Source organism: Nipponia nippon, unplaced genomic scaffold, assembly GCF_047370975.1.
Source record: "Nipponia nippon isolate SJK-2023a ecotype South Korea unplaced genomic scaffold, ASM4737097v1 scaffold_2, whole genome shotgun sequence".
Classification (NCBI taxonomy): domain Eukaryota; kingdom Metazoa; phylum Chordata; class Aves; order Pelecaniformes; family Threskiornithidae; genus Nipponia; species Nipponia nippon.
In genome coordinates, this window is record NW_028262336.1 from 123,705,416 (window position 1) to 123,723,659 (window position 18,244).

The window sequence follows — 18,244 nt, forward strand, 5'->3', positions numbered from 1 at the left end:
ATCACTGCAGTTACAAAATTGTTATTCCTGTTACTGCCAAGAAACTACTAAAAGGCCGGTACACAAATCCATACATATCTTTTCCATTGTTAGAAGGTCTTATTTTCTGAAAAAGGTGTCATGTAAGGGCAAAACCATGGATGAAACGGATTTCAGTTTAGTGAACTCTAAAACAGGAAGAAAAGTGGGAAGAATTTGTAGGACATACTTAACAGTTAAATTAGCAGCTGCAAACATAACAGCTGTTGCAAAAAGAAAAATCAAATCTTTATTTGCATTCCCAATGAGACTTATTAATGATTACCCTAACAAAACAGTAAAAAGAGGAAATCACTAAACGTTAATTAATAAATTGCCAAAAAAAAAAGCAATTAATTGTCTCCAGTATGAGGATTTAACAAATACACTTTTTTATGTGTATATATAAATATGATTAAGCAGAGAAGGCTGGATACAAACAACAAAAAACTAAACAGGACCTGCACACTATAACTGAAGCTCAAAGAAAGAATTACAGAAAAAAACCCCACATAACTTAATGTTATCACATTTAGAATGAAAACAAGAAAAGACAGGTTTTAAAAGGAGATCATGTTTTCCCTGCACAATCTCCTACAGTTGACATTGACAACTTTATGGAAGAATATACTATTTAAGTAAATTTAAAGCCTGTTGGTAGAAACAAGAGCTAAATACGACTGAATTACAAAATAGGTACTTAAACTGAAACATTTATGAAACTGGGAACTGAGAAAGCTCAGGAGTCTGTAAGGAAACAGCAAACACAGTCTAGCAGACTGGGATGACTACATTAAACACAAACGAATCTGCACAAAAACATTAAGAAAATATATCAAAGCCATAACTTGTTTCATGCATAGTGAGCGCTGGCTATTTTAGACAAAGCAAAAAAAAAAATTAGAATTATGCTTTTTATAACACATTCTATGTTGGACAAGTTACACTGTGTAACTCTTCTGGGAACGTGATCTTTAAATTTAACAGAGGCGTTAAAATATAACCTTTTGTGTCTTAGGAGAATCTTACAAAAGGCTTGACTTTGAAAGAACATTTGTAATCCCTGGTGCTTCTTCAGCTGTGGCATCTGAAGAGCCCCAAAAATATCTGTCTATGCTGGGGCAATGCCCATGTACACAGGCAGAGTCACTTAGGGACCAGAGTTAATTTGCAGTAGAGTGGAAGCTGTGGTGAGGACAGCTCAGGCAAACAGAAGGGAAATGCTGTGATAAGAGAAAATAATTTGAAAGTGAATCAGGAGATTTTTAAACTGTACTTTTCATTTTAAACACAGTTTGGGTTGTTTTTTTTTTTTTTTTACTTGGAGGAAAAATAGTGTGAAGCTTGCAATGAAATTATGAAGTTGAAGACTTTGCTGCAACAATGTAAAAATAAAAGCAGTATATTCTAAATAGTGTGCAGCAACTAGAGGCACAAAAGCTATACCTAAGGTAAGGATCTAACATGGCCAGACAAGCGGGGCACTATCTTGGCAACTGCTGCATTTGTCCTAAGGGTACCAAAGTCATATTTACTAGATCAAAAGAAAGAAAAATGGCAAATACCAATCTCAGCATCTAACCTTGTACATTAACTGCTGACATAACCTAGAGCACTCAAAGATTAGTTTAAGTGCCAGAGTTTTAGTTCTGAGCACACAAATATCATGTGGTATGATTTGGTACATTACATGAAGTTGTGTATTGTAGCCACATAATGCTGTTAAACATCTTAATTTATACAGAAATCTCTGCAACAAAGCAGCAATTTGTTGCTTAGTGAACTTCTGCACTTTCGTTGAAGCAAAACGTGTTAAAATTATTAGGAGAACTGGTTTTGACAGCCTCGTCTGCAATCTGGCTGACCTCTTTTCAGTGGGCACTTCATGGACAAGCAAGGGAGGCATAGGCCTGACATTTAATCAGCTAGAGAAAACAATTTACTATTCTGCAACTTACTAAAAAACTTTATCAGTAAATAAGGAAACAGTAGAGTTGGAGATGCCACTGTCAAAAGAGGGGTAAAAAAAGAGAAAAGAAAAAAAAGGCAGCCTTTGATATTGCTATCTGAACGAGACTGCAGTCCTTGTCTCCTACACAGGAGAACTTTGGTGCATTATCAACTATTATCAATAAATTAGGATCTGAAATAAAAACTTCTCTGGTTTTGGAACAACACATCTTCTCTGGTGGTGTTAAGTAAAAAAAAAAAAAAAAAAAAAGGCTCTAACACAAGGGAAAAAAAATACTACCATAACGTTGAGCTTTCTCGTTTATATTACTCTTTCCTTCTTAATTTTCCTAACTTAAAAAAATGCACCAAACATCTCAATGAAATTCACTCACTGAATTTCAGCAGGACAATCTGTGAAACATACCTCTAACTGTTTTTTTGCTTTTATTAGTCTTTACAGTGGTGATATTCCCCAGCTGAGGACAAGGAGAGGATTTTTCAACCCCCTTCGGTCGGTAGGACAGTATTCAGTGCAAGTATCACTATGTGCTTGTCCTGTTCTCCCTAAGCTGTTGGCCACTGTTGGAAACAGGATCCTCAGCAAATGCGCCTTTGGTCAGATCCAGCTTGGCCATTCCAAGCCTATGTTATACTTTTGAATACACATGCATGAAATATAACCTTAATATCTTGCATTCTTTGGCAATTGGATACAGTGGCTTCCAGATGAAAGCCAACTGCTGTAATGCAACTTTATCCAAGTAATTAAGCTACATTGATTTTCAACAGCTGGGAAAAGGGGCCTTTACCATGAGTATTCACATTTCAAAGTATAGAAGTGACCTAGAGAAAGATGAATAAATACAATTATTTATTCTTTCCGTATATTTTATTATATATATTATTCCTGCAGCTTCTGGAAAGGTTAAACATCTGAAGCAGGAATATATGTGACTGTTGTACCAAAACAGGAGACAAGCTTTTGTATTTTGAGGCAGGAACAGGGAATGAAACGGGGGAAAGAGCTAAAAAGTATCCATGACTGTTCAGGGAAAGACTTGTAAAGGTGATCCCTGGATTTTTACTCTGAGCAGATCTCGTGCATTAGTAGGTCAGACGAATGCATAAGACAAGGAGTATGCTTTCATAAAAGCTGATGTTGCTTATGAAAGTTAGGTCTGTTACAATGCACTAGGTGAGCCTCACAGATTCAGGAAAAAAAGAAGTAGAAGGTGAATTTAGTACCATAGCTGCCATGAGATGCTTATAACAGTAGGTGCAGCTCTCCAATAATTTCCTTAGCTAACGTCTGCAAGGACAGACACTGCCTATCACAGGATCTCTCCATCTGATACTCTTTCTCTAACTAAAACTCAGCTACTCACCGCTCAGCAGGCGCAGAGTATGAAGTCACGAAGCAAGCAGCTAACAGCTAATTCAAGAGGGGATAAAGCAGAAATCCTCTTGATATAATAACTTTTTGACCTCTTCATTGTCAGCTGGCCTAATCAAACTGTAATCAATGAGTGTTTTCCCTATATGCAAGCTGTTGAGAAAGCAAATTAATTGGCTTGCTTGAAAGATTTAAAGCACATGAAACTTGTGAGTGGTTTAACAGTTTTTTCAGGGACTGTTGTGAGGGAATAGCTGCAGAGACACTGCAATGCAGCACAACACAGCTCGCAGACCACTGACACTGAATATCTTGCAAAAATCTTAGGGCTAAGTTCTGCCCTTTCACACTGCTGCAGGGGGAAGGCACATGAGCATTTGAGACTAAAATGTGCAATAAAGCTTTTTAGCAGCTTCATTAGGAGTTCAGTATTCTGTCGATCCCCACTCCCAAGCTGTGTCTTTCAGGACAAATTGTCACTATTTCAACTAAAGTTCACCTTCCATTGAAAATGTATTTCAGTTTCACTGACAAAACGTTTTTTTCTTAACTCCTTCCATACTGGGCTGTAATTTACAGCTGTTGCCATTAAAATCAAAATATGTCCTGCATAAAACCCAGGAAGTGTAAAAAGTGTTTCCCTATGTGGCATATATTCCCATTTTAATTTCTAATGAATTGTTTAATAAGGACACACTGTTCCACCCTAAGATTATTTTCCAGGCTCAGTTTTTTATTTTGCAAGAGAAAAGGGCCTACTCACTAGGTCCATGTTTATACAGTGTTTTAAAAGAGATCTGAGAATTGCTAAGCTGGGAGGAGAGTTAAAATGCTTCCAAGAATATTAAAAATTGGAGAGCAAAGCTAAATATAAGTCATCGGTTTCTCTTCTAATTTCGTTCTAAGTAGGTTTTGGTCCTTAAATTCTCTTTAATTTCATTTCAACCGTGCGTAGAAGATGCAGGCAGCACATGAATACAAAAAGTCATCTTTCTGAAGCCTGCAGGATGGCTAGCGTACTTTGAACACGCGCATAAACTACACCCACAATGACTGTTAGAGATCACAATGTTTAACATTAATTGACCTCTATTTACACAATACATGTGTACATAAGATACAGTACAGAGGTTATTTTCCGTTTTTAAAATAAACGTAATGAATGACTCAAAAAACCCAGAGTTATGTCTGCTGTTCCTAAAGCTATAAACGTATACTCAGAGTTGAGCTCTGATTTTTTTAATCTCTGTGATTTGCTTTCCTCTTGCTTCTAATAATATTTCCCTATTTTTGTTCACAGAATTTGCACTTCTGTTTGGACTTTCATACCTTTTTTTTTCTCTTCTATTTCTTAGAGAGACGAGGGAAATAAAGATGGTGAGTGTACATGAAGAAAACAGAGACTGAAGAGCAGAAGAGCTGAGGAGTTGTTCTCCATTCTTCATACTATCCCTTGTATTTCCATTCAGTTCCTTCTCATTAAATCACTGCTTGTATCTTCCATTCTCCCTTTGTTCACTGTATCTGTGCTCTTTTACAGAATTTTCTCCTACTTCCAAGACCACTTTCATCTGAGGGACAGGCAGCATGGTTTGGATAAACACCATCATCAACCACAAGTCTGACAGTATTCAAAAAATTTTGTGATGCTATTCTGTTTTATCTGAGCTAGTCTCTGCATTTGTTTATTCCAGACAGGATGAGAAAACAAAGTGCCATAATATCAAGAGGAAAAGCTATTCAAGTTGATGGCAAGCACTAGGTTTTTTTCAGGAGTTGCCATTCTCATGAGATTTGCTGCCAAGTTGATACACATAAATGTGAGGAGAGTTCATATGAGGTTCAGATGAACTTTTGACTGTTTGAAACAAGGAAAGGGAAATTTAAACTTTGAAAGCTGTTTCTATAGTAGTCAGCTCATTTTCTTCCCACAGCAAAGTATATTATTTGTTTTTGGAGACATTCTATTATTGCCAAGGTAAGTGTGTTGTAAGCTTTTCTCTACTGCATAAAAACTAAATTATTGGAACATAAGTTTTTCTACTAACAGTTTTAATTGCTAATCATCAGCTGGCTTATGGTATTGACTGGGACTCATATCATCATCACTTAATACCTGAAATATCAATAGCTAAAGGTTTCATTGAATTTTTGCAACAGCTAAAGGCTTAATAAGCTGGCAAAGATTTAAAAAGTTATTGGTTAACATTTGCAGTGGCTATTCTTGGATCCCCCCAAAAACCTGAAATTGTAGTAATAACTCAGAGCTTCCAGTATGACAATGGAAAAATCAAGCTACAAGCCTACTTTGCTTATGTTCTTTACTAGTTCTGGAAGCATTTTAAAGTGAGGAGGCCCTGGAGAAAGCACAGCTGTACAGTTTTAAGACTGTATTTTAGGACTATGTTCCAATATATGCATCAGATAAGATATGGTAATTAAGAGATAAAGTATAAATTATATAGAAAGGACAAAAAGTGTTGTGCAGGATCTTTCAAATAAAATAAATCCTTAAATGCTTAAATACTGTAAATCTTTAAATACTTCTCTGGGAAGGTTATTTAAACAACTGTTTTAAACCTGTTTCATCTTTCTTGCTCTTAGGGAAATTTTAAAGAAAGAAATACTTCATTTCATATCTATGTTTACACAGTTTGCATTAACCAGTGTCTCAAATTAAAATTACATACTTCATCCATAAGAGAGCATGTGCTGGACAACTACTCAATTCCCTCACTACCTTAAAAAATTCAATCTTTTCCTATAAAAACACTAGCTTTCAGGCCCTGTTCTTCACCAGCTCCACTCTCTTCAGTGTGTTTTGAACAATTTGGGTGAAACGGAAAACTGGCTGTGCTTCACTGACAACAAGTCACACAGTCGGGACTAGTCTGCCCTCAACAGGGTTTTTGGTGAATGGAGCAGCATTATCCGAAAAATAAACTAAATATGCAATGTAATACTTGATGGATTTTATCAGCATCATTTGAATTGCATGTTCACCAAAACTGAATTTGACATATTACAGAGCTGGTAAAATATAGGGGGAAAGTATGTCAACTGAAATTTCAAATATAATAGGGAAAATCCGTCAAGTGATGTATTTTTCTGTGTATTAACAATGGCATAGAACAACTCTGAAATGCCAGTGATCGCTACAAGTACTCAGACACCATGGTGATAATTGCAGTATAAAATCACCAGACAGCAAACAAGACTGCTGGAACTAATGGGAACATGGTTTTATTCCGAATTCACTGTGGATAGCTATCTGTAATGGAATTGCTTTTCAATACTTTTTCTTTGAAATAACTGATTATTGTTTATGCATTCTTATATTAATATGTTCCATTTATTTTACCAAAGATAGATAGACACTTGCAATTTCATTTGCTCTCATCTGCTCATTTCTTAGTATGGCTTAATTTATTCTGCTTGGTGACTCAAGTGCAGATAAACCAATAAATGGATGCATGATACCGGATCTGAAGCACAATTTAAGTTTGACGAAAATACCAGCTGTTTTTCTCTTTGCGTGCTATCATCAGGATCCAGAGAAACAAAAGAAGGTATCATGCTGGATAAACTCTGGCAGTACTAATTCATCTTCCCAGCATCTCTGAAAAAACTGACTAGCTGAACCTGTTATTAGAGCTGTTGGGTTTCACCCGTGACCTACGTGTGTCCTAGGCTGGGCACAATCAGACAGAATCCACAACTCATGTTGACAGGTCATAGCAGGACTTGTCAATTGAGCTAGAACTGTTTACTGAAAACTGATAAAAAGGTGCCAGCAAGTCTTCACAGACACCTGTAGTTGCTGAATTCACCTGGAAAAAGTTTCAAAGTAACAACTACTGCAGAGGAAAACCATCATTAGTTCCTATCAGAAAGTAATATTCCTTTCATGAATTCCTTGAGAGCCTCAGATAGTCATATCAGGAAAAAACGTAGCTCATGGACAATGAGAAGGAGTTTTGTCACTTAACTCTGGACTTACAAAATCAATCAATGCCTACTTCTTCCCACTGAAACTAACTTAAGTTCTAGAAGGCTAAATACTAGACACCAAAAGCTGGATGAGAGACATCCCACCCTAAATGTCTTATATTTTGCTGAATTTCCTGTTGATGCTTTCATTTAGAAAGCTGTCATTTTCTCTAGCACATACTTGTTCTCTGGGCCTAATTGCCCTGGAGGTACAAGGCCTCCTTCAACCAAAAGTAATAATGGGAAGCTCTATGCATTTGATAGGAAGCATTTATCTTTGTTTAAGTCTGAAGCAACTTCAGATCTTCCTGGCATTTCTGTTCATTCTTAACTTATCTTTTGCACTGTCTCCAGAAGGAGAATAGAAAAGAACGTAAAATAAGCAATAATGAAAATAAAATGATTAACTAAGTGTTGATTACTGTCTTATTATATGCACATTTAAAGATAGTTCTTATAGTTGCATAAAATACTTCTAAAAGCAAAGTCTGTGACAAAAATACAGCCATTTCCTTGGGATAGAATTGCCACTTGAATTTTCATTCCAGATGACTTCTGATGATAGCTGGGAAAAGCACTATCTACACCAGCCTCATCCTGTTAAATGTGTGGCTTTAAAGCACTTATCTTTTACCATATGTCTTTAATTTTATTATTTTGCTTACCCTCCGGCTGGTATTGTGCTATGATTGTTACCGTCTGCCCTGCTCCTTTTAGCGCAGCTGCAGCCTGCTCGTGGGTAGCACCTCGAAGATCAATACCATTCACCTACAGAAGGAATGCAAACAACAACACATCTGAGTAGTTTAACATTAGACAGAAAGAGAGAGGTTTGTTGTTTTTTTTTTTAAATATCTAATGGATGTAAAGGTCAGGTTGCCCAGATGCAAAAGTGAAAGTACAAAATCAAAAAGGCTGAGAGGACGTTGCCTATGACTGGCCACGAGGCACTAATACTGCACGCCATAGTTTATGTACGCTTATCCACGCATATTCTCTGACCACTGCTTTTTTGGGGTTTCCTGCTCTACTGAGTTCATATTTTCGTTAATCTCTTCATCAGCCAATTTATTTAATATATAAGGTTTAAAAGATAAATTTTCTGCAGTGCCTGAAGGTCACTGTAGAATATTGCAGGCAAGGAAACCGGTCCTTCAGCTAGACTCTGCAAGCCCAGTCTGTAGCATCAGGGGAACCTGGAGATATATGTAGAGTCTAACAAAAACTGCTGGTTGGAGAACTTCCAGGGGAGAAATCCCATCTACCATTTTCTTTTCATGCAACGCCTCCTCCTATTGCCTAGAAATATCCCTGTATCTTGCACATGACAGCAGTGGAGTCGCTACCAGGTACAGCTTTGCTACCTCTGGCTACTTGACACCAATAGACCTTTCCATGGGGTTCCTCTGACTTAATGATCATTTTTTGTTGCATAAGCAGTGGAAGTGGGGCAGAGCAGAACAAAGTAGGGAAACCACCCCTAAAATTCATGAACAATTTCAGAGCTCTTCTGATTTGTGTTTGTGATGTTAAATGTTTTCTCAGCAGCAGCCCAAGGAAGAGACACAATTTGTATATAGAATTGTTAACCGCTCCAGTAATTTGAATCTTGCTTTTCAGCGGGAGTGTTACTGTCTGGCTACACTGAAGTATGTGGGATTTCTTTTATTTATTTATTTATTTATTTGACTTTCCTCCTTACTTCTACAAGTTTCCACTTCATAATGTTTCAGTGAAGAACAGGAAACTTTTGACATGTAAACAGCCTCAGCAGGACAGAAATCTATCTCTGATTACTCAAGAGAAGAAAAGAAAAAACAAAGGGCCAGGGGAGAAGAGAGAACAATGCCATCGATTTCACAGGCAAACAGGCCAAAACGCAAGCCCCAAATTCTCAGCAACAGCAACTTTTTTGTGTTTATTATTATCAACTGCTAACACAAGATGGCTAAGCACATACTGAAAATATGGATTTTATTTTATTTAAATATTAACAACTTTTTAAAGGGTTACAAAAATAGATTTGATTCCATAGAACTTTACAAATAACAGCTATTGAATCTGTTATGAATATATTTATTTGGATCAATTTGATCAGTTCTATGATAATTGCATTTAGAAACTGGCCCATCTTAACTTGCTGTCTTTCACCAGATCTTAGAGGACGTGATATTTTGGGAATGCGTTTAATTATTATTTATCACTGAATCATAGAATGGTTTGGGTTGGAAGGGACCCTTAAAGGTCATCTAGTTCAATGCCCCTGCAATGAGCAGGGATATCTACAACTAGATCAGGTTGCTCAGAGCCCCATCCAACCTGACTTTGAATGTTTCCAAGGATGGGGCATCTACCACATCTCTGGGCAACCTGTGCCAGTGGTTCACCACTCTCATTGTAAAAAAATTTTTTCTTATTTGCATGACAAAATCTAGTCTTTACTGGTATGTGAACAACATTTATAATATTATTCTTAGAAAAACTGATTTGTGATAGCAATAATGTAAAACCTAGGAGAACCCACAGTTTCTGATTCAGGAGACTGCATTATGCTGTAGAACTGATGACTGTACACAGAAACATAATTGTCTAGCTGAGGTTTCAGGTTTCTGAAAGTATGATTCCATAAGAATAAAATTTTCCCCAGTTCAACCTGTTTAGAAAAACATCTTTCCTCAATTAGTTTTTTGTCTTTATGACAAGGAAGCAAACCCCACATTTTTTCCTAAACAGCTCATCCTTTCTTCCCTCAAAAACTTTTTAAGCTCCTCAATTTGATGATCATTTAATATTTCTCCCCATCTTATTCACAAAAATTAGTTCTCCCTATTTCCTAAAAAAAATACTCTGAATTTCAACTGTCTATTATTTTAATGTCATTCAAAACTATAGAAGATCTAGAATTTTGGAGAAGCATGATTTGTTGCAATCTTTCCATGTTATACAAAAATAATTACATGCTGGCTTATCTTTAGATTGAGGAAGCAAACAAGTAAATGTGGAACTAGCATACCAGAAGAATATAACCTGTTCAAATCTTACCTTACTTACGTCCCCATGCACAGAAGTCCTATTATATAATCACAATAATGATGTGAAAGAGGAAATTAATTATAAGTTACCTTGAAGAAAAATAACTGTGCTTTTTTAACTAATTTGTCCATATGTGCATTCTGCAGTGGAGAGTATGAATACCATCACCATGCTGGTAATGCTTGATCTATGCATGTGTCTTAGACCCTTTGGGGAAGCCTATGAAGGGCCTAAGAGGCAGCATAGTACTATCTTCATGTTGTGCGACTTCTTTGCAAGGGGAGGAATCTCAGCAGATGGGAGGGAGGATGACTGGTGGAGTATATACAGGGGCAAAATATTTTAAGGAGTACTAAGGTAGCTTCTACAAGATAGATATCTTGTAGTAGAAGTGTAGGCTGGAAGACTACCATACCTAAAGAAACATTCAAAGCAAATGTCTGTGACAGAACATAATGCTTTATGAGAACAGGTATGTATGGATCCCTGTGTTGTTACAATCATACAATCTATGACAGGAACTGAGAGTTCTGGTACTGCCATGTATTAGTGTCTTTGGCTCATATATTACAAAGCGTTATATGCTGATATATACACTCTAATAACGTCTACATTTCTGTCACGTGAAGTGCACAAAATTCATGTTGTTTTTACAATTTCTAACTAGATTGTGTAAAGAGAAGTGACTATCTTTATTCACAAGTAATGGTCTAATGGTACTGAAAAGAAATTCTGAGCATAGGGCAAACGTAAGATAATAAAGATCTCAGTTGTCCCATCTTCCTGTTTGAAAGCAATGGCTGTAAAAATGTCTGGTGGAAACTTTCCAAAAAAAAATGGGCCAAAGGTTCAAATACTTCTGTCAAAGTTGTGTACAAAAACCTCAAGTTTGGTGGATGGCAAGACTAACATAGACCCTTGGAAAAATCTTGATATTCAGTCTAGGAATACAGTATCTTAGAAGGCAATAATTAAATGCACTCTAAAAGAACAAAGGAGAGAATCAGAGTTTTCAGTGCCATAAAACTGAATATATTTTAATGCACAACACTGAAAATATCTAAAGAGGAATATGGTGTTAATTAGGACTTAGTTTGCAACCTCTGTGGAGAATACAGACTTCCTGAAAGGAGCACAACTTAGCCTAGTGATGCAGAAGAAAGAGGTATCGTGCCCTACTTTTACTTGGTGATGGTGTTATGACACTTGATGCTGGATTGCCATGGGCACAGAGGTACCAGCATTACAATTACTCATTAACTCAGTACTGTAGTCACAGCTTTGGTACTGTGGAGGCCCGAGCAGAATCCTTAAGTTTAGGCAGCACAGTGCCTGTATCATGCCATAAAGGAAACCTCAGCCTTGATTCAGTGTCTCTGAAGACAACTTTGAAGCCAAGTCATCTTTTCTTTAATAGGGAGCTTGGGTTTTATCTATGTGTTTTTCCCTTTTGTAACTGGAGTCCTTGAGAGCATCCTGAGAAATAAGCAGTAGGATGAACTGAAAAAAAGCTTAAAGGAACATTCCTGAATTCCTGAGCTCCTGCACTGGGGAGATGGATATGGATGATATCACCTGGTCAGTATTAGAAGGTCCAGAAAATACAAAAGTGATTTTGTTTACGCTTAAGCTTGAAGAACTGTAGACTTTAAGAGAACACAAGCAATATAGGAAAACATTGTGGTGGTCTATAAAAGTTGTGTTAACAGAACACAAAGTTTTAAAAATCATTAATAAATCATCATAATCTCTCTGTAGAAAGAAGGAAAGGATATATGAAAGAATAAAGAAACCACATGCTTGTTGTCCTTCTCCTCTGAAAAACAATAGTTCTATCTATATGTGATCCAATAACTGAGATCCTAATAACACATCAAGAACATAAGACAGGAATTCCACCAAAGTTAAGTTATGCAAACATTTTTTCACTTTTCCACAGAACAACAAGAAGCCACTGAAATGGCAACGGACTAGTTTCTGCCCTTTGCACACTCATTCTGGAAGAAATGATTGCCTAAGGTGCAAACACAGCACATTATAGTGAGTGAATTTCTCTGAAATTGTGTTCACTTTTCTGCTAGGATATAGGCTGGTATGGATGCTTGAAGAGGACTTACAGGTCTGAGTGGCTGAAATCAAAAAAGCAAGGAAAAGAAATGTCAGAGAGAAAATAACACATCAATTCCATCTCCTGCAATTTTTATCAAGGTGATAAACAAGCCAGACAAAACAGATTAAGTAACATTGAACAGGTAAACGACCTGACTACACTACGTTGCCAAAATGGTGATCTCTCTCTTGAAGATGCACAGCTGCAGAACGAAATCAAAGAATCATTGCCAAATAGGTAGGTAGAAGTCTGTCTGCATGCTATTTTGCTCACCAATACCTGACAGGACCTCACTGCAGAATAATAGGCATTAAATTTAGAAGGGATGTATAATCTAGTCTGACTTTCTAAAGAACAAGAAAAGTAGATGCTAACTTGATTTCTGGGTATTATTTCCCAATATTTAAAAGCAAACATAATCAAGTCCCAAACCTTCTAGCTAAAAAACAGCATATTCATGTAGCAACATTAAATCTTGATGAAAGACACCATTAATTTGCACATTTTAATCAAATTCTTACCCTCAGGCCAAAATGAACAAGTGTTTCTGAAGGAGTAAAACAAATAATACTCTGTCTTGCCTCTTCCGCCAAAACAATGTTTTAATTATATGAATTGTGTGTGGTGATGTTTTTCCCTGATGTGATTACATTGCAAATTCTAAAAATCTGATTTCAATTACTGATTTCAATTAATTTAATGCTGTTTATGTTAAGAATAATCAGTAAAAGAAACAAAAATACCAGAAGTTGCAAGTGTGTGCAGGAGAGTTTAATACATATCAAAGGTGGGTTTTTTTGTTTTGTTTTGTTTTTCTATTAAATGGGCTGGCTTCCTTTATGAAGCATTATACAAGAAGCAAAGTAGCACTGCTGTTCTGAGCTTGACTGCACAATCTTGATGGCCTGGCCGAGAATGAATTTGACTGCACAATTTCTGATGCCTAACTCCAAAATGAATTTGACATAATGGAAGTAAGAAGAGCCTCCAGCTTATACAGATGTCTGTCTCTTCTGCATGCTGTGGCAAAAAGCAGTAAGAAAACTTACAAACAAAGAGAAGTGCCGCAATGGAAGGTTATAGTTTAAAACTACAGGCAAAACTAAACTGAGATGGAGAAAAAGATGCAACTATAGTTCACCGTAATTATAGTAATTGCTTTTGCATTTATTGACTCAAACTAAAGCATGATCTACTTTATTAAACACTGAATCATAATCTAAATGAAATGTAAAATTTATATTTTGGATAGATAAACTCTTCTAAAATTGGAAGAGTTATATTCCCTTTAAAGTATTTGAATAGCCCATATTAGCACAAATTGGTTCAATTCTGAACAGTGCCTTTTAAAAACGTAGTACAGTCTGGTTGTCTTCTGTTAGAGCACTTGAGCATGATTCATACATAGGTCATTCAAATACAGGCTAGCAGAATAATCTGTTTTATTTAGCCATTTATTTATTTAAGCCACCTTATTTTGTATTTGTACAGTGATTAAATGAACACTTGGAATGTCTTGTTGAATTGGAAAGGAAAAACACATCCCTTCTCTGAGGAAACATAGAGGATTTCTTTCCATTTCTTCTTTGAACTGTCACTGATACGGTACAGTGCTTTTATACAGTAAATTAAATGGTGAAGAAATGTCATCTTTTTACCACGGAACAAACAATACAGCAGATTTTTAAGTTGTGGCTGAACTCTTTTATTTGTTGAATTCATAAAATAAGGGCTTTTGGTGCTTGAAAAATCAAACAGAAATCTGAATAAAGACACCTCTTTACAGCCAGAATTGCCACTGTTTGCATTAAGAGAAGATACAAAGAACCCTATTTATCTGCTTTAATTTTGCATGTCAACTTAAGTATTCTCAAGCACATTAACAAGAGATGAGAGGAAAGCTGAGCCATGTTTTCCAGCAGTCCTGCCTAGTTATTAGAAACGGAATATATAGCATCAGCCCTGAGGTGATGGAAGTACGGTGTTTCAGCAGGACAGGGAACCTTGGAAAAACACACATTAGGGATGACCTGCCTTGAACATATCTGGGGAAAACTTTCCTCACAAGCGGGTGGCGTAATCATTCTACACATTGGCCCACACAACTCTGACAACTTGATACAGTCCAGCGCTACGTACAAGAATTCCAAGAAACTCCCGCATGTCGCCAAAGCGCAGCCCTTGAGCAGCGATCTTTTGCGGCTTGGACAGGCCATCTTTTCGCAAAGCCAAGCCCGCACCCCCCCGTCGGGGCTGCAGCCCTGCGGAGCAGCGTGGAGGGAGCGGCGGGGCGGGGCGCGCTTCCGAGGGAAGAAAAGGTTTAGAAATAGAAAGAAAGGAACCATGCTCAGAGGGAAAAAAAGTCTTCACTCTCCAGCTTAGCTTCTTTTAAATTTTCAGGCTCACTTTATTGCTTTCGTCTCACTTTTCTCACTTCTAGTCTTTTCTGTGCCTACACTGTCTTCTGACCGGGTAAAACTGCTTAGTTTGGCACACATAGGCTCAATGGTTATCTCATCCTGAACTCCACTGAAAACATAATATCGTGTCATGTCTGCTGTTCTCCATGCCCAGAATACAGCTAAACTACCATTGATCAGTTTTGCTCATAACGCTGCAGGGTTCTTGTTTCACATTTGAATTTCAAAGGGTGGTGTAAGTAGAAATAATTATTGAAATTCTCCTGCTTCTGAAATGAAGTAAAGGTTTCCATTTTAACAAGTGCCTAATAACTCAAAGATGATAAGAACTTCATTCCACCTGAAGCCAATAAACAATAAGTATTCAGGAACTGAAATAAAAAGGTAAAACAATTTTAGAGGCTGCTTAGAGACCATTGGTGACTTGTCTGATCCCAAGCACTGAGTTTTGGCAAATTCCAAAACTGAAATCCTTGCCTTGATCTCTACTTGACACGCTTTTCCATATTTCCACATTCCATCGTAATGTGGCCTTTGAGATGTGACATGGCCACTGGCTTGTATCATGGCAAATCTATACTGAGTTCAATCCAGTGACCATGAGGCAATGTATCAACGGCTGAATGGTAGCTAACTGCAGTCTTCAGCTCTAGATGAAGTAAGTGTTCAGTGCTCACAATTTTATATTAAAACTGCCTGAATCACAACATTCATAATTTATTTGTGGCTTTACAGATTCGGGTTATGTGACACAGTTTGAATAGGTGATGCTCCATAGTCTCAAATAAAGCATGTTTTTTAAAACCAATGGAAAGGAAATAGCCCTTGTATTCTGTAAGTGGTTTTGCTTTTGTTATTGTCCTGGTGGCTTGCTTGTTCAGATAAAGGGCATATCTATCTTGTTTTCTTTTCAAAAAGATCTTCAAAATCTCCTCCAACAAATTATTGCAGATTTCCCTTAAATACAGTATTTAATGGATGGCCGATTTCTATTATTTTGTAGCTCATGTCATATGATAATTTTTTTAATCACTCAGGAACCCAAAACTTACTGGGCAGTAGAGCAGAATGATGCCTGCTGTCTAGTCTGTTTAAGTACAAGGCACAAGTCCAGCCTGGGGCAAATCTCTGAATGAATAAAGCTCAGGGATGTAGCCATTTTGTCCAGCAGTAGCAGTTTGGCTTTCAGATTTGTGGTTTTAGTTTTCCTTCATTGTGAGGCTGACACTAAGGCTACACTGAGGGGTGTAAAGCTCACTCCAAATCTTCAATGTATCAGATGTGACATAATTTTGACAGTCTAAAACCAAAATTTGCTAAGTCAGAATGTTTGAACTGAATTTAAACTCCTTAAACTATTAGGAGCTGAAGAGCAAGCAATCTGGCATCAGATCATTTCTACTCATTGAGGCAATTGTAAAATGAATGTTTTAGAGGCAACTGATGATTTCATCATGGAAAAAATACACAGCCTCTAGTCTAGGCCAATTTACTAGCTTTACAGGACACATAACTGACAGGTCTGATAGCTAACACTGCTTGGCAAAAAGATACATACCTTATTCATGAGAATTGTTAGTATAATTTATTGGGTTCTGATCATGTGCTTGGAAATGTCAGAGTGAATTTAGGAAACAGTTACTGCATCAAGGCAATAGGTTATAGATTGCAGAAAGATGGGGGCAGGAGAGAGAGAGAAATCCAGCTGGAAGACAGATTCCTAGATTAATAAAAGACAAAAGGGAGCTCTGAAGTCGCCAACGTATCATAGAACCATAGAATCATAGAATCGTTTAGGTTGGAAAAGACCTTTAAGATCATCAAGTCCAACTGTTAACCTAGCACGTATGTAGCATCCCAGCATATGCAGGTGGCAAATTTTTCCCTAGAAGCTCCATTAACCTTGTATTTTATGAAGTTACCTATTTTATTTTGAAGTCCCAAAATGAAAAGTCTACAAGCTTCTGTGGCAATATAACCCAGTTATCCTGACTACAAAACAAGTGCATCATGTTTTGAGGCTGAATATGCCTAAGTTCAACTTCCAGCCATCAGATCATGTATATTTATCAACAACACTGAAAAACAGTTTATTACTAGCTCTCTTCTCCAAGGGTAAGTATTTCCAGATGGTAGTGTTTACAAATGACACAGTTCATACTTCATTAAAGTGAATCTTTATGGTCAAGAAGATGCTAGGGCTTGCCTGACATAGGTTCTAAACTCCAAGGCTTCATGGAAAAAAAACCACAAAACAACCAACTTTTTTTTTTTTTTAATAAGCCATTTCTTTAAATATATAAAAGAGAGGGTTTTCAAAAGCGTAGTTTTGCATTTGTACCCAGCTTCTGCTCATTGGGTGCCCAGTTGCCTTCTGTGCCTGTAAAACTGGTACAGGGAAGTTGTATGGGTGATTCAGTTTTGTCACGTGAAATGTATTTGATTCATCATGATGACAGCAAGCACTGGACATATGTCTGCATGTATTGTAAATGGTGAAAGTGAGCTTCTACAGAAAGAAGTGCACCCAGATGATCCTATATAAACATAAACAGGTTGAGGACTTTTAGAGACCTACTGCCATTCCTATCTCATCCTCAAATCCCAGAACTTCCCAATGTTATTGGCAATGTCTGAGCTTGCATTAACCCACTGTTTGCCCCAGATCTTCCCATTAGATCCTGCCATGACAGCATCTTTGCTTTTCCCTGTTTTTCTCTAGGTTTTTGGGGGCTTGCGATCTGCCACTGTATGAAGATGTGGATAGGCAGCTTACACGGGCAGCAAGTTTGTGGTAAAATGACATTTATTGCTTGTTCTCCAGCCCTGTGGCTGTTGTCCTTTCAGAAATGAAATTATGCTTGAAAATTTATCATTGAAAAATTCATAGGGGCTATTAATCCTCCTTCTGTTGTATTCTAAATATCTGCAAATAGATTAATTATTTCTTCCAGAAGTTGAAAATTGAAAATTGGGCAAGCTTCTCTAGTTCTTGAAGACAATTCTGAATTGTCTGCTTTGAATAGTTCCTTAAGTATTTGAGGATGAATTTCAGCTGGTTTCTAAGCATCTTATTTGTCTAAGTTCTAACTTGGTTTTTGCCTTTGTCTGGTTTACAGACTTACCTCTTTGTCTCTTCATAACCACCCTAACTGGATGATCATAGATCCTTTTTTAAAGAAGACAAAAGCAAAAAATGCACTTAACTTTTGAACTTTCTCAGTCTCACTTTTGAGTAGTCTTTCTTCCATCTGTTTAGGAAACTAATATATTACTTGGTTTTCTATTCTCATCAAATATATTCTTGCTACCTTTTCTAATCCTTGC

General features: G+C 37.0%; 1 protein-coding gene across 21 annotated transcripts in view; it reads right to left on the reverse strand.

Annotated features, from left to right (window-relative positions):
* DLG2 (discs large MAGUK scaffold protein 2) overlaps positions 1–18,244 on the reverse strand; it is a 1,061,109-nt gene that overhangs the window by 211,547 nt on the left and 831,318 nt on the right. For all 21 annotated transcript variants that reach the window (XM_087758910.1, XM_087758908.1, XM_087758909.1 and 18 more), the window contains one exon: positions 8,020–8,122. In XM_087758910.1, coding sequence (XP_087615036.1) covers positions 8,020–8,122 — 103 coding nt within the window. The remainder of the gene's footprint in view (positions 1–8,019; positions 8,123–18,244) is intronic.